Source organism: Rhinoderma darwinii, chromosome 2 (genome assembly GCF_050947455.1).
Source record: "Rhinoderma darwinii isolate aRhiDar2 chromosome 2, aRhiDar2.hap1, whole genome shotgun sequence".
Classification (NCBI taxonomy): Eukaryota; Metazoa; Chordata; class Amphibia; order Anura; family Rhinodermatidae; genus Rhinoderma; species Rhinoderma darwinii.
Window position 1 is genome coordinate 213,012,565 of NC_134688.1, and position 12,759 is coordinate 213,025,323.

General features: G+C 47.9%; 1 protein-coding gene across 1 annotated transcript in view; it reads left to right on the forward strand.

Moving 5' to 3' along the window:
- Positions 1–5,281, forward strand: part of LOC142740957 (SH2 domain-containing protein 1B-like) — a 31,144-nt gene extending 25,863 nt beyond the window's left edge. Inside the window, exon 4 of the mRNA XM_075850365.1 lies at positions 5,176–5,281. Within this exon, the coding sequence (XP_075706480.1) occupies positions 5,176–5,216 (41 nt within the window). The 3' untranslated portion in view covers positions 5,217–5,281. The remainder of the gene's footprint in view (positions 1–5,175) is intronic.
- Positions 5,282–12,759: the final 7,478 nt, after the last annotated feature.

The window sequence follows — 12,759 nt, forward strand, 5'->3', positions numbered from 1 at the left end:
GATATTTTATATTTATGGCCTATCTCAACATATCATGGAGTACAGTTTATTTAAAAATTCTGGAGAGCATGATCTAAAACCTTGCAGATTTCTTACATTTATTTATTTTATTTTATTTTTTAATGTAGATTTTGTATTCTTTTTAAGTAACAAGCACAGGACATTTACACACAAAGTGACAGTAACATACTAACATACAAACATAATAAACATGGTAAACATAACATGTCAGCCATCACATACATCTGTAATAACATATTATAACATTTTAAACAGCAGATCGTGATAATCGGTCAAGTAAAAACCCTACTTCAGCCGTCCTGTTTTCCAATAGGAAGCACCCATGTCTTTATCATATGCTATTATATTCTCTGGGGAGAAGAGCCAGCGAGTTTTTTAGCCAAGCGTGCCAATGACGTTTAAGTGCAACCAATTGTGATGGGTTAGAGGCTAATGCAAACTCGTGATGCATATGGGAGTTAACCTTAGCACATAAATCCGTAATTGTTTGGGTAGTAGAAGATTTCCAATGTGAAGCCACACACTTTCGCGCTGAGGTTAAACTATGCACCGCAGGCCAGCGGTGGTCTGGAGACATTTCTGCTACCCTGATATTCAATAAGGCCATATCTGAGGCTGGAGGAACATCATAACCAGCCACCAAGGAGATAATCTGAAAAGTAGCCTCCCAGATAACTTTGACTATTGGGCAGGACCACCACATATGCTCCAATGTTCCTACTTGCACACATTGTCCCCAACAGAGACTTGAATATCCCGGAATGACATGAACCAATCGAGAAGGATAAAGATACCAACGCAAATTATTTTTTTTTACTTGTCCCAAGTGATTCACACAATGAGAGGAATGCATCAGCCAATCGCAAGCTCTTCTCCACTGAGTCACAGTAGTCAGAATATTCAAATCATGATCCCATTTGTGCATATATGGAAATTTCTCATCCACATTCCCCAACCTCAACAATGCTTTATATGCAGTGGACATCCCCCTCATATGGTTTTTATAGCCCAATATAAACCTTTGAATTGGAGATGATGTGCTTACAACCTGCTGCTGAAGACACTTTTGAAGAGCATGACGAATTTGCAAGTATTGATAGAATGCCACCTTTGGTAAAGTGGCTTCACAGCTTAGGTCCTCAAATGACCTAAAAATAGAATTACAATAGAATTTATCTGTAGTATCTACCCCTGACCTGCTCCACAACTGGAAATTCGAGTTGGGTATATGATATTCTAGACTTTTTAAAGAGAGATATTTAAATGGGATTTGTATATACGATTTATGTTTTAACAAATATCTCCAAACACCCAAAATGGCCTGCATAGATGCCAAAGGAGTATTCGTAACAGACTGTTGTAAACATTCTGCCTCCAAAAGAAGTCTAGTAGATTGAAACTTAGTAAAGGTTTTTTTCTAACTGAATCCATTTATGGTCAGCAACAGGATCCCGCAATGTATCAATTAGAGAGGCTCTGTGGTACAAAGCGAGATTAGGAACACCCATGCCTCCTAGTTTAATAGGTAGGTATAGTACCTTACGTGATTCCCTGAAATATCCATTAGCCCATATAAACTTCCCAACTAGTGCCTGTAATTTATTAATATGAGTATTAGAAAACTTATAGGGAAGACATCACATTTTCTATAAAATTTTTGGTAAATACAACATTTTGAAACAATTTCTTAGATTTATCTTCCCGTTATCACCCAAAGAATATTGGACAGGCAAATCAAACAACCAAGTCCTTCAGCAATTTCTCCATATGTATGCCAATGCTCTTCAGGATAATTGGTCAGATCTGCTACCTTGGGCTAAATGTGCCCACAACAGTTACGTCTCCTCTGGTAAAGCTCCCTTTGAGATGGTCAACAGGCTAATGTCCCATCATTCCTCTTCCCCTTCTGGTGCAGGCTCCGGTACCAGCAGTCGTAGATGTCTGTAGGAATCTTTATGATATCGGGACAGAGGTCCATTGTGGCTTTCTGCTGCCAAGGCAAAGTGGTCTGCTGACAAAAATTGATGCCCATAATATTTCCGAAGATAGAGTCTGGCTCTTCATAACGAATAGAAGGCTTAGAGTTCAGTCCTATAAACTTGCTCCATGCTCCTATCGTCTGAAGTTACCCCCTTCTCTCTGGATTTACAACTATGTCTACATTTCTCTTCTCCAACAATTGATCAACAAGTTCTCTACAAAAGTCAAGACCTCTAATAAATCTACTCTCAAATCTTCTGAGGTCCTTAACTCCTGAGGATCTTGGATTCTGAAAGAGGATATTCATGCTTTACAACGTATTAAAGTTTCACTCAAAGCATCCACTAAAGTATTCAAGAAGGCCTAACAGTGAGGGCCATAGGAGAGGGGTACTGTTACCATAACACTATTCAACGCCGATCTGCTGCTGATGGCTGCTGGCTCTCTACACAGATCTGAAGTCGTCAAGCAGATTTAAAAGGTAGGATCTGCCTGCATACCTTTGCCTGTGAAGAAAGGTACATTCAGTTGGCTTGATCTCATATGATTTAGGGGTTCATAGCAAAGGGGTGAATACATATGCACTCACAACTTTTGAGGATTTTTTTACCAAGGTATTTTTTTTCATTCCACTGTAACAATTTAGACTATTTTGTCAGAGTTATTACATACAATCAAATGTAAAATCAGTTTTAATTACCAAGGGGGTGATGAATATTTTTGGAAGGCACGGTAGATAAAGAAAGCAGTATGCTTTCCAGCTACACTCTAAAAAGCATCTTAATGCCAGCTGCCCCAGCTAGTCAACGGGGCTATTGCAGTTACATTTCTCTGCAATGGCGAGGCAAAAAACACAATTATACCACTTCTTATATATACAATTTAATTTGATTCAGAGCTTACCATGAGCGTCCTTGCTCTAGATCAGGGGCCGCATGCGGCCCCCGAGGCTGTCTTCTGTGGCACGCGACCGGCGGGGAGAGGAGAGAGCGTTTGGAAGAAGGATCGCTCCTTCATGACGTCAGTCCTCCGGCTATGCGAACGCATTGGTGAGCCCGCGGGGAGAGGATAGAACGGTCGGAAGGAGGAGTGCTCCTTCATGACGTCAGTCCTCCCGCACTGAGAACGCATTGGTGAGCCCGCGTTGGGAGGATAGAGTGGTCGGAAGGAGGGGCGCTCCTTCATGACGTCAGTCCTCCCGCACTGAGAACGCATTGTTGAGCAGTGGCCCGACAGACCCATGTAGTGGAAACCCCCTGTAGTAGCGTCCCACACACCCCACTTTTGACAGCGCTACACACCCCGGTCGAGGAGGGAGTCTCAATGGAGCTACCTACATGGATGGGGCGTGTGGCGCTGTCAGCAGGGTGGTGTGTGTTGGGCCCATTCTACAGCAAAGGAGTCCCAGGCCATTGCATCGGCATGCTCTGGCTTGGGATTCCACTCCTACAGGGGGGATGTGGTACTATCTATAGGGGGAGTGTGTGATGATCTACAGTGGTTTGTGACACTATCTACAGAAGGCAGTGTGGTACTACAGAGGGCACTGTGGCACTATCTACAGAGGGCACTGTGGCACTATCTACAGAGGGCACTGTCTACAGTGGGCACTGTGGCACTATCTACAGAGGGAAGTGTGTGGCATTATCTACAGAGGGAACTGTGACACTATCTACAGAGGGCAGTGTGTGGCAGTATCTACACAGGGCAGTGTGGCATTATCTACAGAGGGCAGTGTGTGGCAGTATCTACAGAGGGCAGTGTGTGGCAGTATCTACAGAGGGCAGTGTGGCACTACAGAGGGCAGTGTGTGGCAGTATCTACACAGGGCAGTGTGTGGCATTATCTACACAGGGCAGTGTGTGGCATTATCTACAGAGGGCAGTGTGTGGCATTATCTACACAGGGCATTGTGTGGCATTATCTACAGAGGGCACTGTGGCAGCATCTACAGAGGGCACTGTGGCAGAATGTACAGAGGGCACTGTGGCAGAATCTACAGAGTGCACTGTGGCAGAATCTACAGAGGGCACTGTGACACTATCTACAGAGGGCACTGTAGCAGGATCTACAGAGGGCACTGTGGCAGGATCTAAAGAGGGCACTGTGGCAGAATCTACAGAGGGCACTGTGGCAGAATCTACAGAGGGCACTGTGGCAGCATCTACAGAGGGCACTGTGGCAGCATCTACAGAGGGCACTGTGGCATTATCTACAGAGGGCAGTGTGTGGCATTATCTACAGAGGGCAGTGTGTGGCATTATCTACAGAGGGCAGTGTGTGGCATTATCTACAGAGGGCCGTGTGTGGTATTATCTTCAGAGGGCACTGTGGCATTATCTACAGAGGGCACTGTGGCAGCATCTACAGAGGGCACTGTGTCAGTATCTACAGAGGGCACTGTGGCACAATCTACAGAGGGCAGTGTGTGGCATTATCTACCGAGGGCAGTGTGTGGAATTATCTACTGAGGGCAGTTTGTGGCATTATCTACAGAGGGACATGTGTGGCATTATCTACAGAGGGCACTGTGGCAGTATCTACAGAGGGCACTGTGGCAGTATCTACAGAGGGCCCTGTGGCAGTATCTACGGGGGGCACTGTGGCATTATCTACAGAGGACTCTGTGGCACTATCTAAAATCTTGACATGTGTGTCTGCCAAACGCTGCAAACTGGGCCGCCGGACTGCCTTTAGCGACACTTAAACTGGAAAACTGGATTGTTAAATAAGCACGTGGAGAATTCTCTCAAATTTAAAACCTAGCGGTATTATTATAGTAATGTAGTATTAATATTATTATAGTAATATAGTGTTATAGTAGATCAAATAACTAATTGATTAACAATAATTTTGTATTGTATCAAATTTGAAAGTAATGCGGCCCGTCAGCTTCCCATTTTTTCTATATGTGGCCCACTTACCCGGCCGAGTTTGAGACCCCTGCTCTAGATGTTGCTTTGATTATAATAGAAGATAGAGGTTTCTGTACTAAATAAGAAAAACCTACAATACATTGAGGCGGTAAAAAATATGGATTGCTACAGGTCATTAACACTATAAAGCCATAGGAACAAGTGCACTATGTATATATAATAACAAATTGTTATTATTCTATATTTATTAGATATCTTTTAATAATCATTTAATCATCATTATATTTATTTCTTACAGAGATTGACGACAGAGACTATGTGGATGTCCTACCATCTTGAATTTATACCAGAGGGTTTTGCACCTTAAATAGGCACTGTCACTTGAACAAACTTTGCATAAATAGTATAAGGGAATAAAAAAACTTTGTAATATATCTTATTAGAGAAAAATGCCTCTTTCTCCACTTCACCCGCCCCCTCCTAAATGTTTACTCACTCTGAATTTACTGCTAATTCCATTTCCTAGAAACGAGACAGACCATTAGGCTGGGTTCACACGACCTATTTTCAGGCGTAATGGAGGCGTTTTACGCCTCGAATTACGCCTGAAAAGACGGCACCTATACGTCGGCAAACATCTGCCCATTGCTTTACTGTGCCGACGACCAGTCATTTTACGCGTCGCTGTCAAAAGACGACGCATAAAATTACAGCCTCGTCAAAAGAAGTGCAGGACACTTCTTGGGACGTTCTTGGAGCCATTTTCTCATAGACTTTATTGAAAACAGCTCCAAAAACGTCTGAAAAAAACGGCGCAAAGACGGTGCGAAAAACGCCGCAAAAAAAAGCGAGTTGCTTAAAAAACGTCTGAAAATCAGGTGCTGTTTTCCCTTGAAAACAGCTCCGTATTTTCAGATGTTTTTGGCTCAGCGTGTGAACATACCCTAAGGTTTACTCACTCCACGACGGCCGCAGCCATGGCAATGTGAGCGCTGGCTCGCATCTCCTTCCTAGGAGGCGTCAGTGCTCACCTCCGGTCCACTGTGTCCCGTAGGGTGCGTGTGCACGCTCGTGCCCGGTCTTAAAGGGCTAGCGCGCGAACACTTTTGGAAATCATCATCATCAACTACACATGATTTCCTGGACTATAAGAAGGGCCCTGCCCTTCTAATCCGTGCCTGAGCGTTGTTAGTGTGTCCCATGTCATTCTTGCAAATGGTCCCTTAGTGTTATCCCGTTCCAGATGTTACGAGTGCCCTGTTACCTGTATCCTGTATCCCATGCTGTGTTCTTGTTCCTGAGCCTATTAGTGTTGGAGTCGTGTCCTACTTGTCATGACGCGGGGTGTGGACCCACTGGACCATACCGCAGAGCGGGATAGCAGCTGGCCAAACAGGTATAGGCAATGTCTATAGTTCTGGAAAGGGTACCTGAGGCAATGTAGACAGTAGCGGTGGTTTCAGGCTGAGATGAGGCTCCGCAGTAGACAGGTACCAGGCGGGTGCATCACAGCAGATGCAGCAGAGAGCCCAACACGACTCCAACAATATAAGGCACAGGGGCACGGGATACTGGAAGCTGGAACGGAACATTGGGAACTGGGAAACACTAAGGGACCATTTGCAAAGACAGACTTAGGGTAACACAATGCTCAGGCAATGAATGGAAGGGCATAGCCCTTATTATAGTCCAGAGGCATTCTGGGCTAATTTGCAGATTTTCTTTAAGGCGTGCGCGCGCACCTTGCAGGAGCCAGTACCTAGATGCGGAAGTGAGTGCTGGCGTCTCCCAGTCTCCCACTCACTTGTCCATGGCCACATCCATCAAGGGGTAAGTCAGAACGATGGTCCATGGCCATAGCTGTTACAGTATCCCCCCTTTTATGCCCCCTCTTCTTGGGGGCAGAGCGGGAGAGAAACTTCTTCATGAGGGCAGGAGCATTGATGTTCTCCTCTGGCTCGCAGGACCTCTCCTCTGGACCAAATCCCCTCCAATCCACCAAGTAAAAAGTTCTTCCTCCTACTCTCTTGGAGTCCAAGGTCTCCTTCACCTCGAATGTCTCCGACGAACTGCTAGGGGCCACTGCGGGACTACGGGTCTTGGTATAGCGGTTCAGGACAACAGGCTTCAGCAGGGAGACGTGAAAGGAGTTTGGGATCTTGAGGGTGGGAGGCAGCCAAAGCTTGTAGGAGACAGGGTTGATCTGCAGAAGGATCTCGAAGGGTCCGAGGAACCTGGAGGCAAACTTGTAAGATGGCACCCTCAGCCGGATATTCTTAGAGGACAGCCAGACCTTAGTGCCTGGAGGAAACTGGGGAGGCTCTTGTCTTCTTGTGTCTGCCTTTCTTTTCATGCGGTCGACCGCCAGAAGAATAGAAGATCAGGTCTGCTGCCGACAAGACTCGTCCAGGCACCTCAAACACGGTGCGGAATAACCGCAGGAACCCCTGGAAGTCAAAGTTCTCAGGTACCTGTCGTTCCCAGATAGGGTTCACCCATGCCAGGGCCTTGCCAGCAAGCAGGGAAACAATGAAGGCAATGCTGGCACCGTCCGAGGGAAATGCTCTGGCATGCAAGGTGAAGTGAATGTGACACTGATTGAGAAATCCCCTGCATGCGCTTGCGTCTCCGTTGAAACGAGGCGGTAGAGACAATGAGAACCTGGGATCAGAACTGGTGCTGACAGGTGTAGCAGGAGGATCAGCCGGAGAAACTGGTACAAGAGCAGAGGAGGAAGCAGCTAGCGCCCCTAGCTGTTGTGCCATGGCGTTTACTGCCACAAGGAGTTGATCCTGTCATGTTCGCAGGTCCTGCAGATCCGCTTTCATGGCTTGAGAAGGTGACAGGCCCTTGAATTGACCAGCGGGGTCCATGGCCTGAGCGTACTGTCACGATGCGGGGTGTGGACCCACTGGGCCATACCGCGTTGTGGGATAGCAGCTGGCCAAACAGGTATAGGCAATGTCTATAGTTCTGGAAAGGATACCTGAGGCAACGTAGACAGTAGCGGTGATTTCAGGCTGAGATGAGGCTCCGGCAGTAGGCAGGCACAATGTGGGGTGCAACACAGCAGATGCAGCAGGAAGCACAACACAACTCCAACACTTTAAGGCATAGGGGCATGGTAGCACGGGATACGGGGTACTGGAAGCAGTAACGGAACACTGGGAACCACTAAGGGACCATTTGCAAAGACAGACTTAGGGTAACACAACAACACAATGAATGGAAGGGCTTTGCCCTTTTTATAGTCCAGAAGCATTCTGGGCTAATTTGCAGATATTCAGCATGTGCGCGTACTGGCCCTTTAAGGTCATGCTCACGCGTACCCTGCGGGAGCCAGTACCTAGATGCGGTGGTGAGTGCTGGCGTCTCCCAGGAGGGCGATGCCACCTGCCACTCACTCGTCCATGGCCGCGGCCGCCAGGGGGTAAGTCAGGACGTCAGTCCGCAGCCCTAGATGTTACACTACTGCACCTACTGTCGTTTGCCACGTCCAGTGTCTTCTGCCATGTCCAGTATCTTCTGCCAAGTCCAGTGTCATCTGCCACATCTGGCGCGACCTGCTGCACCCACCTCCATCCGTGCTGAAGCCTTGGCCACTGTCTGGACTAGTTCAGGTACCCGTGTGTTACGAACTGCTATAGACTCTTGTATAGACTGTGACTAGGACAGCTGCCTCTCTGCTACGGTGGAGCGGCCTAGTGGGTCCACATACCTTGTGACCGTAACAGTACGCTCCGGCAATGGAACCCGCTGGCCAGCCCAAGACCGCAGTCCAGAAGATACAGACGGAGATGCATAACCACGCACACGTCAGGATCAACTCCTCGAGGCTGTAAATTCTTCAAAGTCCCGTCTGGATCAACTCACTGTTCCACCTTCGGTTCTCAATGCCCGTTGCTCCTCACGTTTGTTCCGGATCCACAGTTCCACTGCCTCTTCCTCCTCGCTATGACGGTAATCCCAGAGCCTGTAGGGGATTCATTAACCAATGCATGGTTCATTTTAGGCTACGGACTCATCTCTTCCCCTCTGAGGAGGCCAAAGTAGCATTTATTATCTTCCTCCTCGCTGGCAAGGCCCTCGCATGGGCGAACCCAACCTTGGAACAACAAGGACCTGTATCCTAGCCTTGTTCCTGCAGTCTTTTCGTGCCGAGTTCGAGGAGCCGAACATCTTCTCCCGCGGACACTCTGTTGACCCTCAAGCAAGAAGGTTCCACAGTATGGGAGTATGCTATCTCCTTCCGTACCCTGGCAGCAGAGTTGGCATGGAACAATGAAACACTGGTGGCGACCTTTAGGCAGGGACTGTCCTCACACATCAAGGATGAACTGGCAGCCCGCGACCTTCCTTCTACCTTGGATGCCCTCATCCTGTTAGCCACTCGGGTTGACATGAGGATCCGGGAGCACACTCAGGAGGTTGGACAGGAGAGCCGAGGTCACAGACCAGCACCCTCAGTCCAGAGACCACTATTGCCTTCCCCTAGTGCATTAACTGAGGAACCAATGCAGGTAGACAGAGTCCGGTTGTTCGAATAAGAGAAGCAGCGCGGACGCTCCTCTGGATTATGTATGTATTGTGGCCTTCAGGGTTATTTTGTGCGCCAATGCCCACAGAAACCGGGAAACTCCAGCACCTAGGGTTGGTTGGAGAGGCAACTATAGGTGGGACGTCTCCAAACGTCAAAAGCTCTTCCAAATTATCGATTCCTGTGGCCATCGTCTCCGACAGAGACGTCACATCCCTCCTCCGCCTTTCTTGACTCTGGAGCAGCTACTAATTTCATCTAGCAGGATCTAGTGGATCGCTTACATCTACCCACAGTTCTTCTGGAGAGACCTCTGGCTGTTGCATCTGTGAATGGTCTACCATTACCTGATCCGATTGTGTTCATCACAGAACCATTAACACTGCAAGTTGGAGCTCTTCACTCGGAACAGATCGACTTCCTGGTATTACCCAAAGCTATCAATCCCATTCTGCTGGGTCTGCCATGGCTTCGCCTACACGCTCCAGTTCTTGACTGGAGTTCCGGAGAAGTTGTTCAATGGGGTCCCAGATGCCATAGCCATTTCCTGTCACAAGTTCATCCTGTTTTGCCCCTTCTGCCTCAGTCACTCTCCAATCTACCTTCTCAGTATGCTAGTTTTGTGGATGTCTTCAGCAAGCGAGAGGCTTTGACACTTCCTTCACATCGGAATTATGACTGCCCCATTGAACTGGTTCCAAATGCTTCTCTTCCCCGTGGACAGGTATATCCTCTCTCCTTGCCAGAGACTCTATCCATCTCAGCCTATATTAAAGAGAATTTGGATAGGGGTTTCATGTAAAAGTCTTCCTCCCCGGCCGGGGCCGGGTTCTTTTTCGTTAAGAAGAGAGACAGATCTCTTCAACCCTGCATTGACTACAGTGGTCTCAACCAGATCACGGTCAAGAAGAAATACCCATTGGCACTTATATCTGAACTGTTTGAGCGCATACGAAGAGCCAGGATTTTTTCAAAATTAGACTTGCCTGGGCTCATAATTTGATCCGAATCCGTCAAGTGGACTAGTGTAAGACAGCGTTCAACACCCGAGACGGGCACTACGAATACCTGAGGCAGTCTTTAAGGAATTAGTCAATGATATCTACCGAGATCTCGTCTATGTCTGTGTTGTAGTCTAGCTTGATGATATTTTGATTTTCTCCCCAGATCCGACGACTCATCGGAGGCATGTCCATCAGGTTCTACTGCGATTAAGGGAGAATCGTTTATATGCCAAGTTGGAGAAGTACGTCCTTGAAAATAAGTCTTTGACCTTCCTGGGCTACATCATCTCGGAGCAAGGTCTCAAAAAGGATCCTGAGAAACTAAAGTCTGTCCCGCAATGGCCACGTCCTCAAGGCCTGAGGGCCATACAGGGTTTTCTGGGATTCGCCAATTTCTACCGGCAGTTTATCCCAAACTTCTCATCACTGACTGCCCCCATCTCTACCCTTTCCAAGAAGGGCATGAACACCAAGGTGTGGACTCCAGAGGCAGAATCTGCATTTATTTGCCTCTAGAAAGCCTTCACTTCAGCCTCGATCCTCCATCATCCTGACATGTCTCGGCAGTTCTCATTATAGGTGGACGCTTCTTCTGTTGGTGCAGGTGCCCTTCTGTTCCAGAGGCCAGTAGTATGTGGCTATTTCTCGAGACTTTTTTCTTCTGCAGAGCGCAACTACTCTATTGGGGATCGGGAAGGGCATTGGCCATCAAATTGGCTCTGGAGTAGTGGAGACATCTGCTAGAGGGAGCAGCTCACCCTATCCTGATCTACACCAACCACAAGAACCTCACCTATCTCCAGTCGGCCCAATGGCTGAACCCCCATCAAGCCAGGTGGTCGCTGTTCTTCAGCCGTTTTCAATTTGTGCTCCACTACCATCCCGCTGACAAGAATGTGAGGGCTGATGCCTTGTCCAGGTCATTTGAGACGGATGACACGGTGGAGTCCCTTAAAAGTATCATAGACTCGTCCTGCATCGTCACTGCCAATCCCTTCCAGAATAGAGACATACCTCTTTTGTTCGGTTGGCAGACAGGAGAAGAATTCTCCGCTGGGGACAGTTCTAAACTGGCTGGGCACGCTGGTGTTCATAAGACCCGAGATCTGATTACTCGTCACTTCTGGTGGCCCACGCTACCCAAAGATGACTTTGTCTCTTCTTGCACGGTGTGTGCTTCTAACAAGGTTGTTCACCTCAAGCCTGCTGGCCTGCTCCAACCTCTGCTTGTACCCAGTGTCCCCTGGCAGCACATTGCGATGGACTTTGTCACAGACCTTCCTCCCTCAGCAGGATGCAACACTGTCTGGGTGGTGGACCGGTTTTTTAAGATGGCACATTTTATCCCGCTGACCGGCCTACCTTCTGCTTCCCGACTGGCGAGTCTGTTCATTCAGCACATCTTCCGCTTGCATGGCTTGCCCCTTCACATTGTGTCCGATCGGGGGGTTCAATTTACCCCAAGATTCTGGAGAGCCCTCTGTAAACTCCTGGATGTGAGATTGGACTTTTCCTCAGCCTATCACCGCCAGTCCAATGGGCAAGTCGAGATTATGAAGAATTATCTCCGCTACTTCATCTCCTTGCAGCATGATAACTGGGTACAGCTTCTTCCATGGGCCAAGTTCTCATATAACAACCACACAAGTGAGTCCATCACTTCCACACCATTTTACATTGTGTACAGTCAACATCCTAGAGTCCTTCTTCCTGTGTCGACTACATCTCAGATACCCGCTGCTGACTCTGCATTTGAGGACTTTCTGCAAATCTGGCAACAGACCCTTTCCTCCATTTTGCTGGCAGTCAATTGCATGAAGCGAAAAGCGGATACAAAAAGAGGGGAACCGCCTCAATATCTTCCAGGTACCAAAGTCTGGATGTCCTCACGGAACATTCATTTAAAGGTGCCTTCATACAAGTTTGCTCCTAGGTTCCTCTGACCTTTTGAGATTTTGCAACAGATAAACCCTGTCTCCTATAAGTTGCGGCTGCCTCCTATCCTCAGAATCCCCAACTCCTTTCATGTGTACCTCCTGAAATCTGATGTGTTTGAGGTGAGGGAGATCCTGGAATGCAAAAAGGGTAGGAGGAGGACTGGAGAGGATTTGGTCCTGAGGAAAGGTCTTGGGAGCCGGAAGAAAGCCTCAGTGCCCCTGCTCTCATTAAGAAATTCCACTCTCGCTCAAGGAAGGTGGGGTCGTAAGAGGGGGAATACTGTAGCGTCCATGGCAGCGGGCCGTCGGGTTTACTCAACCCCCGATTCCGCAGCCATGGATCTATGAGCGCTGGCTCGCATCTCCTTACTAGGAGACACCAGCGCTCACTTCCACTACGGTCT